At 37.5% G+C, this 12,065-nt stretch overlaps 1 protein-coding gene across 3 annotated transcripts in view; it reads right to left on the minus strand.

Moving 5' to 3' along the window:
• Positions 1 to 656: 656 nt before the first annotated feature.
• The window catches only part of LOC108266752 (potassium voltage-gated channel subfamily H member 7), a 74,069-nt gene continuing 62,660 nt past the window's right edge, over positions 657 to 12,065 (minus strand). The window contains exons 10-16 of one of the 3 annotated variants that reach the window (XR_006982646.2): positions 10,201 to 10,403; positions 8,714 to 8,798; positions 6,388 to 6,606; positions 3,884 to 4,049; positions 2,397 to 2,586; positions 992 to 1,249; positions 657 to 865 (exon numbers count right to left, since the gene is read on the minus strand). Coding sequence is in view for 1 of the 3 variants with exons in the window: in XM_053681061.1 (XP_053537036.1) it covers positions 1,052 to 1,249; positions 2,397 to 2,586; positions 3,884 to 4,049; positions 6,388 to 6,606; positions 8,714 to 8,798; positions 10,201 to 10,403 (1,061 nt within the window). In the remaining 2 variants the exon portion in view is untranslated. Of the gene's footprint in view, positions 1,250 to 2,396; positions 2,587 to 3,883; positions 4,050 to 6,387; positions 6,607 to 8,713; positions 8,799 to 10,200; positions 10,404 to 12,065 lie in introns of all 3 variants that reach the window. The other 2 variants (XR_008396592.1, XM_053681061.1) reach the window with 2 other exon arrangements.

Genomic DNA, 12,065 nt, shown 5'->3' on the forward strand with positions numbered 1-12,065 from the left:
CAGCCATAATTGTTTTACAGTAATTGCTAAAATTATACAATAATATGCATATATATAAATATTTATAATAAATAAATAAACAAACAAATACATACATATATATATATATATATATATATATATATATATATATATATATATATATATATATATATATATATATATATATATATATAAAATCAGAGCTACATGTGTGGTACCAAAGCTTTGGTCATCAAAATAGTTCTAGGCCTCCAGTATTCGGTTTCATGTGCAAAGAAATGTGACTCATTAAAATAAAGAATAAAAACATTTTAGATTCATGCCAGAATCACACTACACTTGCTTTCCAGTATGTTGCAAGCATGCAACAGGTAATGCTTTCAGACATGCACGTTTCTATGGACAGACTTGCCACATGCTACTTAACCTTTAAAACAGGAATGTGCTGTAAGTACATGAAAGTGGTAATTACATGTGTGAGAAAATATTGATATTCTCAAATACCAGTTTCTTATTATCTCCTGAATTTTTAGACTTTGATAATAACAAAGTTGTGTAACTGTAAACCGAGGCAGAAAATGGCTACATGGCTGTGACACCTGCAGAAGTGCTGTTCGTCAACCAAAAAAAAAAAAAATCATAGTACTTATACCATAGTACTACTGACAGTCTCAGATTTTCAAACTATCCCAGTGTTTAATGAATTTGTAGTGTTCTGCAATCATGATAAAATACAGCAGAAGGCTTTATAACGGGGGAATGAACCATCATAAAGATGAGAGTCCACCATCACTATTCATTGTGTAATGTAGTCATGAACCAGACCCTGAGTCCTTGAGTGAGGTTATGTATTCACATCCAGCAGGCTAGCATGGAGCAAAACCTACAAAAGAGGTTAGAGGGATTCTCACTCAAACCAAACAGAATGTTCAACTTCAACAAAATGAATTAAAGTTTCAGCTCCATGGATATAACTTTCAGGATTATTATTCTCCTTGCACATACAAACCTAATGTTCTTAAAGGTGGAAATGCATCCCCCTACGGTATATGGAAGTGAAGTCTTATAGTCATGGAAGGGACTCAGTGCTACATCTTGGCAGTCCAGGGTCTGACAGAGGCCTGTGGAGTCCCAGGGCTGCTGTACTGCTGATGGGTTTCTGAGACGGTGAGGAGAGGTGGATTGAAAGAAATGATTTGGAATGTTGATGCTTGGAGAGGACATTCTCGTTTGATGTAGGGCTGTGGGGCTGAATTGTCTCCTGGTCCTGGACAGAAAGAGAAAGGGTGTCTGTGTGAGCTTTGTCTGCTATATAGTCTTTCATTATGCAATTAGCTATACTGTATGAGCCAGGCTTAATATGTAATTCGTAAGACTTTACGTCAAAGAACTCAACAATGTCTGAAAGAGATATTAATTTCCTCTGTACACTTAATATAGATTTCTTACAGTAGCAATATAGTACTTACCAGTGATAAGCTACAATAGTAAATAATTATATGCTGTATGAAACACCCCCCCCCCCCAAAAAAAAAAAAATAAAAAAATAAAAAAATTATACAGCAGTGCTGTTGACTTCTCAGTTCTGCTTGCTCACAAGGTTTCTATTAATTTTCTATAACAGTAACTCTGACAGTAGTTCTGTCTGCAAGATTTATATCAATGCACTTGTTCTAATTGTTTATAGAGTAACAACTTGGACAGAGACTTGTTTGGTGAATACTCCACACAAAATGTTGTTAAAAAGTCTGTAATCATTAATATAGTCATGTTTTTGTATCTTTTTGGAAGGAGTCTCCAGTGTCAGAGCAACAGTCCGGTCTTTGCACTTCCTTGGTAACATGACAAAGTGAATTTTTTGTCTTATTAATGTCAAGAGAAAAAAAAGACTGTTTATAACACTGTTTATAACTGTTCATAACAAAGTGATCACAAGAAATAATGTGATTTGTGGATGCTTGACACCATTAAAGATAACTATAAATATTTAAAAGAATGGCGGACTCAGGGAAGGGCAGGGGAAAGGGCCCACAGGCTGACGAAATGCCCCGTAGAGTCCCCCTACATTCAAGAAAACACAAAATGTCCTCTAGGGTGCCCTTCCAGTGGAGAATACATTATGCAGTGTCATATAGGGTTCTCCTATGTGTGAGGAAACACGCATGATGAAATGCCATAATGTATGCCCTTCCAATGGTAAAAATGAGATCCAGTGCACTATAGGCTTCCCAACATGCAAGAAGATGAGAGTACTATTAAAACAGGCCCCTTGCTGTTAAAAAATTCAGTGCACCTCACTCTTTCCTACTTTATAACATGTCTTGTATACCAAAACAGCCAATTATATACATTTTGTATGATTATCATTGAGTTTTAATGAATGTTTGGTCAGAAACCAAAAACATGCATGTTACCTGTGGTAAGTTGAGTGTTACCTGTGGGGCAGGTGTGAAGGTTAGGCTGGTGTTGACTGCAGACTGTGCTCCGATGGCCTGTTTCTCCAGACTGGCAGTGACTGCGCTGTATGCAGGAGGGCCTGTAGATAAGCTTCTTTGCAGTAAACACAGGATAGCCTTGATGTCTGAAGTCATCTGAGACTCCAGCCTGGAAAAACACACAGGACTATAAACTGTGGCTCTGAACTAAATATATCTAGCTAACATGCGTCTTCTTATTACAGTTTACCCATATGCATATAGACTGAAAGGATAAAAAATAAATCAAATGAATAAACCAGTGATCACAACCTGTTTAAATTTATAATGTTGAAAATGCATAAACGAATGCAAGGCATTGTTAGTAAAGCTGTGTATTTGTGGTGTAGAAACTGAAACAGAACTCTAGTGGGAGCCTGTTCTTTGATCACTATGATATTGACATTGGTCTGAAATATAATCTGGTAAAATGACAGAAAACAAATCTGTTTTTTTTTTTTTTTTTCTCTCCAGGAGACATATAAATTGCTATATCAACAATGTATTTCTTTTCTTTAGAGTTGATATGTTATTTGCCAGTTAGTAAAATAATATTAAACCCATTAGCTCTGGAGCTCAGAAAGGAAGCCTTATGAAAGTATTTGGATAATGACAGACCGACACTTTACCCTTCCTTGTTTGGGACTGAATTAACTTCTTACACAATAATAATAATAATAAAAATGTTTACATGCACAAGTGTATATGTTGTTTATGAAATGTGGCATTTTTAAGTGTACATTTCTTGACAGTATCTGTAGTGTAGAATGCGTTATTTGCCCAGCAGCAAAATAAATGAGCGAGAGAGAGAGAGAGAGAGAGAGAGAGAGAGAGAGAGAGAGAGAGAGAGAGAGAGAGAGATCAGGGTTGTTTGGGCCTCTAATGGAGATCAGAGATGTGAGACTCAGCTGGTGAAGGATTTCTGTGCCGTGATGTGTCTTTCCCCCTCAGCCAACAATTCAGCTAAAAATACCACCTGCTGTTAGTCTGCTGTCTGCCAGTGTGTATATTTGTATATATGTGTGTGTGTCTGTATGTGTGTGTGTACTAATCACTGAGCTACGTCTGCTCTTCACACCATGTCTGTTTTCCACGTGCATGAGTGATAACACTAAGCACTGTTCCCTTTGGTACATGGATAAATTTGTCGAATAGGGAAGTTGTGAATGTGTGGTTTTAAATTAGCACACACAATTTTGTTCATTAGGGGCACCAGTAATGGAAACACTGTGGGTCATCAGACAGATCTCTGAACTTCTAGCATGTCTGATTTTAAAATGTAATATATACAGTAAAAATCTGATATCTAATATTTAGAATAAGAAATAAATATATATTTCCAACAAAAGCAACAACAGCAACAACATTAAGAGCAAAAATACAATGTGTGTATTGTGTCTGTGTGTGAATGGGTGAAACTCTGGTACCTGTTCAGGTGATCCTGCAGGTGGTCCAGTCTCTGTTGCACTTCTCCATATGTGAGATCGGAGTCTAGCTCCTCCTCTTTCTTCCTTCTCAGCTTGTGAGTCTGAGCTAGTGAGTCTTCCAAAGCCTCCCGCGGCCTCACTCTTTCCCAGTCAGCATTTGGCCTTTCTGGATGTGCGAACACAAAAACACACGCACACAAAGAATTATTCTCCTTGTGCTTTCAGAAGACTTTTTATCCTATACTTTATTTACAGATGTTATCAAAATCACTAGGGTGACCAACAGAGTCCCATTATGCTATCATTATTTACAGCTTTTGTGCCGCAGAGATGCTCCTATCTCTGAGCAGCAGCCTAACAGAGAGACTACAGACAAAAGGTTATCTTCTGCTTCCACCTGTGTGTTTAGAAGCCAGCAGAAAAACTGAGCACTGATTCGGGCTGATCTGAAATCAGACTCTGGGGTAAGAAAAGAGGCAAATGATGCCATTCAATCAGTCTCCGCCAGTTAAAAATGCCACTTATGCCTACAGCCAGAAACACTCTGCAATTTCAAACATCAGTAACTTTTCCTGCCCACTGATTTCACCATGCAAAACTGCAGAAATAAAAAAATGCAGGCAGTGGTATTATAGTTTTATAGGAATTCAAGCCTCTTGATCTGAGGGATAAGTTTCTCTAAGCAGGAATGCATGAGTCTAATCAAAATGCATCATGTCTGAGACTTGAGAATAAATCTCATAGTATACCGTATATAGCTATAAATATTGTACAATCTGAAATGGTCTACACAAGAAATGTGCTCTGATCTCAGGATTGTACTTACATACAGTGTCTAAATGACATGCTACTGGTCAAAATCTAAAGAGAAATGACTGCACACTAAATAAACTACTAAACTCAAGTTGAGTTAATGTTTATTGACAGTTCACCATAACCTAAGCATGTTATCACTCAATATCTGTTGGTCTATCTGGTGTGTACAGGTGTGTTCATAATATGATATGTACTTTTGTCTTTGTCCGGTGTATTTCTCCAGTTATGATAGGTCATACCTATTAAAAAAGCTAATATACTGTAGGTCACATTCAAAGAGCAATCCACTCTCCTTTAGCCATGCGGGAGGGAAGTGCCTCCTCGAAGGCTATGTGGAATTAACTCTGCTTGGCTCTGGGAGAGCGACGTGGGACATTATGTCCACACTGAGGAGAACCTGATGGGAATGGTAAGCCAACGGATTTTCCTATAGTCTGTAAAAGGAGCTGGGACTTAAGCTTCTGAGAGAGCTTCTCCAGTGAGGCCTGAACTGCTCCCTCATTTTCTTCCTTCTGCTCAGTGTGTATCTTTAGCATGATTAAGTACCGGTTCTGATTACTGTTTAATTGTTTAATTATCAGTTCCCTGTTTTCCTTGAAAAACCCTTCAGTCGTTGTTTTAGAAGTGTAGAATATTTTAATATTTAATCATCAATCAAACTAAAAGAGTAAAGAAAGTCATTTTGAAAATCATCTATATATTTGAAGCTCATGTTTCTGTATTAGAATCGATCAGTCTAACTAGAACAATGCTGATTAATGACATTAATTACAGTTTATACCACAGCACGACTGAATTCACAAATCAGAAGGTTTTTGATTAATTTTCTATAACAGCAGCTTTGACAGTAGTTCCAGCTGTAACATAAATGATAGGTTTATATTATTGCACTAGTTCTAATACATTATCGTTCCTCTAGTAACTGCTCATTCACGGCGACTTGTATGGGGTATGCTCCACAAAATGGTGCATACCCCATACAAAAAAGGCTAATAATTAAACTGAATAAAAAATTGTTGTTTAATGAACATAATATAAAATAATTGTTAATAAGGTGAAGCTTTCTGTTAGATGTATATGTAATATTTATGGAAAGAGTGTCAGGTGTCTGTGCTTTGTAACAGTTCCAGGCATGGAGTTTGTGTTTCTTTTTAGCAAGACAGTAAAGAGAAGGGCTGGTGAGGAAATTACAGTTTATAGCTGTTCTAATGTGATAATAGGAACTTGTCTCATGGACGTTCCACAATATTAAATGTCCCCAAAAACAGTTAAAATGGAACAACACACTTTGGGCTGGCATGGATTATTTTTGTGTGAGAACATGGTCCATTAAATGTTGTTCCTTACACATGAGATGACACCAGGGCAAGGTGTTGGTGTTGCTATGGGGTTGACTAAAGGGCCAAAATAGACTAAAGTACTAAGTTACCTAAAACAGGTGAATAGCCTGATGATGGCACTTTTTTTTTTTTAGGGAACAGGGCACTGTGCAGATGAGAGTAATAAATGCACAAACTGTCCAGTCCCACAAACGCAGTAAAGAGCAAATTACTACTACTTAACATGAATTCTAATGTCAAATCTACCACAGAGTGTTACCTCCATTCCCATTAGAAATGAGATAAGCTACATTCCCCAGATGGATTTGAGTTGGTCCACTGGGCTTAAGGACAGTGATGATGTCTTACCATAGTAATATGCCTCTCTCTCCAGCTTGCCACTAAACGGGCTGCAATCAGAAGTTGGGGTGTAACTCTCTACACATGGATATTCCATTATTCCAGCAGCCTGATTTCTTTGCTGCTCCTCCCTGGAAGCCCTGCAGTCATCAGAGCCTCTTTTTGAGCTGAGTCGTGACTCACGCCGCTCATTCTTGTTCTCATTTTCCATGTCCTTGATGCTGCCCCCTGTGGGATGTCAACATCAGTTAAAGGAACACCCTGTACCTCCACTGGCAGCCTCCAGAGAAAACAATAATACCACTTAACACACACACACACACACACACACACACACACACACACAGTGTTATCTATAAAGAGGAGGTTTTGAAGATTGTATTTGTGCAGTAGGTACACATGAATGACTTGAAAGTGACTTAAAACTAGAAAACTATACTTTAAAATCCATCTAGTACCTTTTCGTTTATACCTCTGGGGAAACCTTAATGGTTCTGTGTAGAACCGTATGACAGAAGGTTTTCTTTTCAGAAAGCATGTGAAATAAAATCCCTTTAGGAAGCTAAAGCCCCAAAATTCTTAAGAATCCCTAAAAAACTCTTAGGAATCTGTTCTAAGATGACCAAAACACTTTCTCTTAACTTGAATCAGTGAGAAAGACTACAGTTGACATGACTGCAATTTAGTCAATAATAAAATATACAGTCTGTACCAGAAACACTGAATGACATTTTATGGCAGAAGAAACTCTTCTAAACAAATTATAGGCTATTCCAACCAATGTGCCCTGGGAAAGTGCAGCAATGTGGTCTCCTTCTTGGAACTCCTGCTGAGAAAACTCTCATTCCAAGGTAAAAAGCAATATGGCCAAAGTTAATCATGTAGAAACTTTCTCCACTGGTACACTGAACATCTCCTGAAATCCATAAGGAGCAATTTCCAGAGTAACCTTGGATATTGGCCAATATTTGGGCATGCTCAGTTGTGAATTTTTTTGTGAAAAATAAATGTGCATGCATTTAGCAATCAATACTGTAACTCTAAGGATCAGCACCAATGTAATTAGGGATGCACTGATACCACTTTTTTTTCCAGACCAAGTACAAGTACTTACATTTGGGTACTTGCCGATACCAAGTACCGATATGAGTACTTCACGCTTTTCGGAATGCCCCAAGTCTGAAGCATGTCATCAAACGCACCTGCTTTGGCTTGGCCAGTGTGCAAACCCCTAAACTGTGTTGCTTGTAAAACGACTCTCTGGGGAGTAAAATCCCCATCAATCCACTGTGCTGTTAACTTAGAAGAGACATTGGGCTGACACTGCTAGTCTAAATAGCAGTGGTGAAGCTGAAGTCTGAAATGTCCTGCAAGAGGTTCCTGATGTGCTTTTTTACCAAGTCATGCAGCTTTGGTAACACGGTATCTGTAATGTGGTGATGGCTGGGAATCTCATACTTCGGCTCAAGTACACCAAGAATATGTCGAAATCCTGTATTATCTACAACTGACAACGGTTGGTCATCAAGAGCAATGAACTGGGTAAGAGCTTCTGCTATTTTTACTGTCCGTGGGTTGTCTCTGGACATTTTCTCTCGCTTCTCCAGCGTTTGCTGCAAAGTTGGTTGTTGCTGTTTCCCGTTCTAGCATTAGCAAACTCTTTGCACTCGGCATTATGTTTGTTCTTTAGATGTTTAAGCAAATTGCTTGTGTTAACCCTCCTCTTGACAGTTTAGCAGAGCATAGTTTGCAGTCTGCTCTACTTTTATCATCATCACTTATCTTAAAATATCTCCAAATTGCTGCCACTGCTCCTCTTCTGACTACCTGCTCAACTGACGAGAGGTTAGGCTATGTCACGTTGTCATAAAGTGGTATCGGTGCGGTTGTATCGGGGTAGTTTTACGAGTACGAGTACATGAGCACAGTATCGGGCCGATACACGAGTACTGGAATCGGTGCATCCCTAAATGTAATTCTTATTATTTTCAGAAAATCCCAGAGAAAATGTATGTAAACTGTTCGACAGCATTAGCAGCCCATATTCATCCTATCATAACGAAATAACTGGTGTGAGAAAGGCATTTTAAGTTATCAGTACAATGATCATAATCTACTGAGACAATTTATACTCTATACATTGCTTAAAATAGCTGGATTATAGTACTATATCCATATATATAAAGGACAAAAAGAAGCAGACAAGCACGCAAAAATGCAACATTGCAAATATGAGACAATTTTAATGCACAATAAAACCTTGATAACATGCATAAAATGGAAGCTGTATAAACTATTATTATTATTATTATTATAATTATTATTATTATATTACCTTTGGTTTGCTTACAATTGAAGGAAATCTTTCTCTTGTCCTTATTGTCTTCTCCTTCTGAGTCACTATCTTGTGAATAACTGGTCTGTGTTGAGACAAGAATTAGTGTTTAAGAGTCACTCTGAAATACGGAAGCCCTTAGCAGCCATACATTATAAAATTTTTTTCTTTGTTGTTTTCTCATGATCATGACATAATTTTCTTGTGATCTCGAAATAACAAGTTGTTTTCTCATGATCTCGACATAACAAGAGGTTTTCTCGTGATCTTGACTTAATTTTCTCGTGATCAACATAACAAACAAGTTGTTTTCTCGTGATCTTGACTTTTTATCCCGAAAAAATCTTGCGCCTTGTGAATGGGACTGGTGTTGCATGCACGTTGGCATCTTCGCCATCATAAATGTAATAATTGCCTGCTGTAGAGACTTTATCTCCAAATTAAGAGAGAGGGGTGTCAAGTGTCAGATACTAATGTGGAAATTGTCAATCCTGCAGGGATGACGTATTTTTGTAGGCCAACCCGGAAGTTAGCATCACACTGGTTCCCTCAACAAAAAGCCAATATGATTTTTTCCATTGGCTTTTGGATTATTGTGGAAACTAAGCACTGAGACCAACAAAAGTTTTTGATTCTTACATATTTTGTTCATCAAGATAATCTTCACAAACGAACACAACTTTTATGAATTTTGAAGCCTAAATACAATCGCCAGAAGTAAAAAGCTAATGTTAAGCTATGAACGAACTACACCATTGTTGCATGACTTCAATGCCACCACCACTAAGCTTACGACAACTCTTTCAATCTTTATTTAAAAAAAAAAAAACACTACAATTGGAAAATATTATAAACTGGTAAATCTACAAGTTAGAAAGTTTGAGTTTGAATAGTTTGCAAGAGTGGGAGTACAAACACAACGAGGATGTAGTAGGTGAGTGTTCCTGTTCCGCGTGGTGATGTTTAAAGTCCCCGACAGCCTCTGCAGTACCATTTAGCTACTTGTTAGTAACCGTCTTTTTCAAGACATGTAAAAGCTTTAAAAAATCATGAGTGGGTATTACTGATGTATTTTAGGTTGTAGTATAAAACGTGAACATGTTGTGAGATTATGATGAAATTATGTCGAGATCATGAGAAAACAACAAAGAAAAAAATTAATCATGTATGGCCGCTTAGGTCCTCCGTACTTCCGTACTGAAAATACGCATACAGAAATTCTGCTAAATATTTATTACTTCTCTGATTACTGCTACAACTATTTCAAAGTGGTGTCTTGTCGTAATCTCAGTAAAGAAAGAAAGAAAGAAAAAAAGAAAGAAAGAAAAAGAAAAATAGATAGACAGCCAGACAGCCAGATAGATAGATAACTTTATTCATCCCAGAGGGAAATTCACCTATTATAGCAGGACAGAGAGTTAGAAGTATACTAGGGGTGAATAACATTATAAATGGACACTTTTTTTACAGTGCCAAGAAATTCTTACTTGGTTCTCATCTCTCAGGTTAAAGGTGAGCTCCAGGTTGGTAAGAAAGTGGTCGGAGAACTCAGGGTACATATCCAGCACCTCAAGCAGTTCTTCCCGGTTGATGGTGTGCAGATCACAGTAGCTCAGAGCTCGCACATCTGCTGTCGACTTTCCTGGTTTTGCATATGAGTGGATCATCTCTCCAAAGATGTCATTCTTGCCTGGAAAAAGAATAATGTAGTTACATATTTTTTTTGTGATGCATGCATGAAACTGGACAGTGCTTAATTCAATTAAATTCTGATCAATTTTATTTGTATAGCTCTGTTAATAATACACATCATCACAACACAGCTTTATAGAAGTTCCGATGTATATTTAAATCCTTAATGAGCAGTCCAGTGGCAAAAATAAATAAATAAATAAATAAATTCTGAGAGAACATAAGGAAGAATCCTGGAGAGGAAGCAGGCTTAAAATGGAACTCACCCTCTTCTGGGTGACACCCATTAGTGGGATTACAAATCATTACTCTTCTACAGCTGTAAAGTCAAACAGTAGTAGGTGTTGAGTATGAGAATATTGTGAATAGGAGTCCTGGGATAAGCACAGAAAAGTCATTACGATTACAGTAGCAGTTCTTAGGTACAAATATTATCTAATCTATGTGAGATTATTCCCTGAAGCTTTTTTAGGGTATGTACAACGGGGTGATTAAAATATTGGATCTTTGGAAACGGTTTGGTTTTGTCTCTGCAAAACATTTAGTGGTTGTCTTCAAAAGGAGCAGTTGAAAAGAGAACAAAATGTCAGCATTGACAGATCCTGGGTATTCTTTCCCAGCTGCACTGCATCATGACAATCATTATAAAATGGTTTAGAGAGAATTAAACCTAAGAATTGTAAATCTTAGCACAAATCAAGACTTTTTGCAAAACAAGGTGGAAAAAGGATCACCCTGTACTCATCTGTGTCATTCATTATTGAAGCACAGATTGGCCTGATGCTGGTTTACACTTTGATGTCTACAGACTCTCCATCATATGTGGCTGACAGGCTTTGCTGTCCTTCTTCAAAAGGAATAGTAACACTTTTGATAATCACGCTAAATTCAAACTCACTGTAAATATGTGGCAGTCTGGGAAAACCTGTTGGATGTTGCTGTGTCTGAATTGTGGCAAACAGTCAAAAAAGAAAAAGAGAAAGACTTTTTAATCTTTCCTCAGATCATGATAGGTTTGGGGGCAGTTTAAGAAATGCAGCTGTAAAAATATTCAGTCTGCCAAAAGATGACGAAATCCTTGCTTGTTAAGTTTGATTTTCTCACACAGCAGATGTCAGGCTTTGAGCAAGTTTTTGGAGAGCTACATACCAGGCTTATGTCCGCTATATCAATTTAGTTTGTAATCAGATACTGGCTGTTCAAATGTCTATGATGCTTCTGCAGTGCAGCTGGAATGAAATCTTTAAATGTAATTATTAAATTATTAAATAATTTTTTTCACTTTTGCAGGTAACCAGGTTTTAAAATGTTAGATCTTTACTTCTGGCTGAAATTAGTGCCAAAGAAGATCATATTTCAGGTGTCAGGTCATAGCCAGCTTAAAGTACTTAGAGTAGAACTAATTCAAAAGATCAGTTTATGATGACATCAACGTCATCACAGAGAGACTCAGCTTTAAGTGATATTTTGGGTGCTGCTAAGGTTCCTTTGTCTTGGGCTTCTTTTTTTTTATATACTTATTGATTAATTACGGCTGCTATCACAATGATCCCCCCCCCCCCTTCAGTTTTTGGCACTTTGCATACAGTTCAATCACGTCTGGACACACTGTACACTGATCAGCCATAACCTTAAAACCACCTACCTAATATTGTGTAGG

This window comes from Ictalurus punctatus, chromosome 6 (genome assembly GCF_001660625.3).
Source record: "Ictalurus punctatus breed USDA103 chromosome 6, Coco_2.0, whole genome shotgun sequence".
Lineage (NCBI taxonomy): Eukaryota > Metazoa > Chordata > Actinopteri > Siluriformes > Ictaluridae > Ictalurus > Ictalurus punctatus.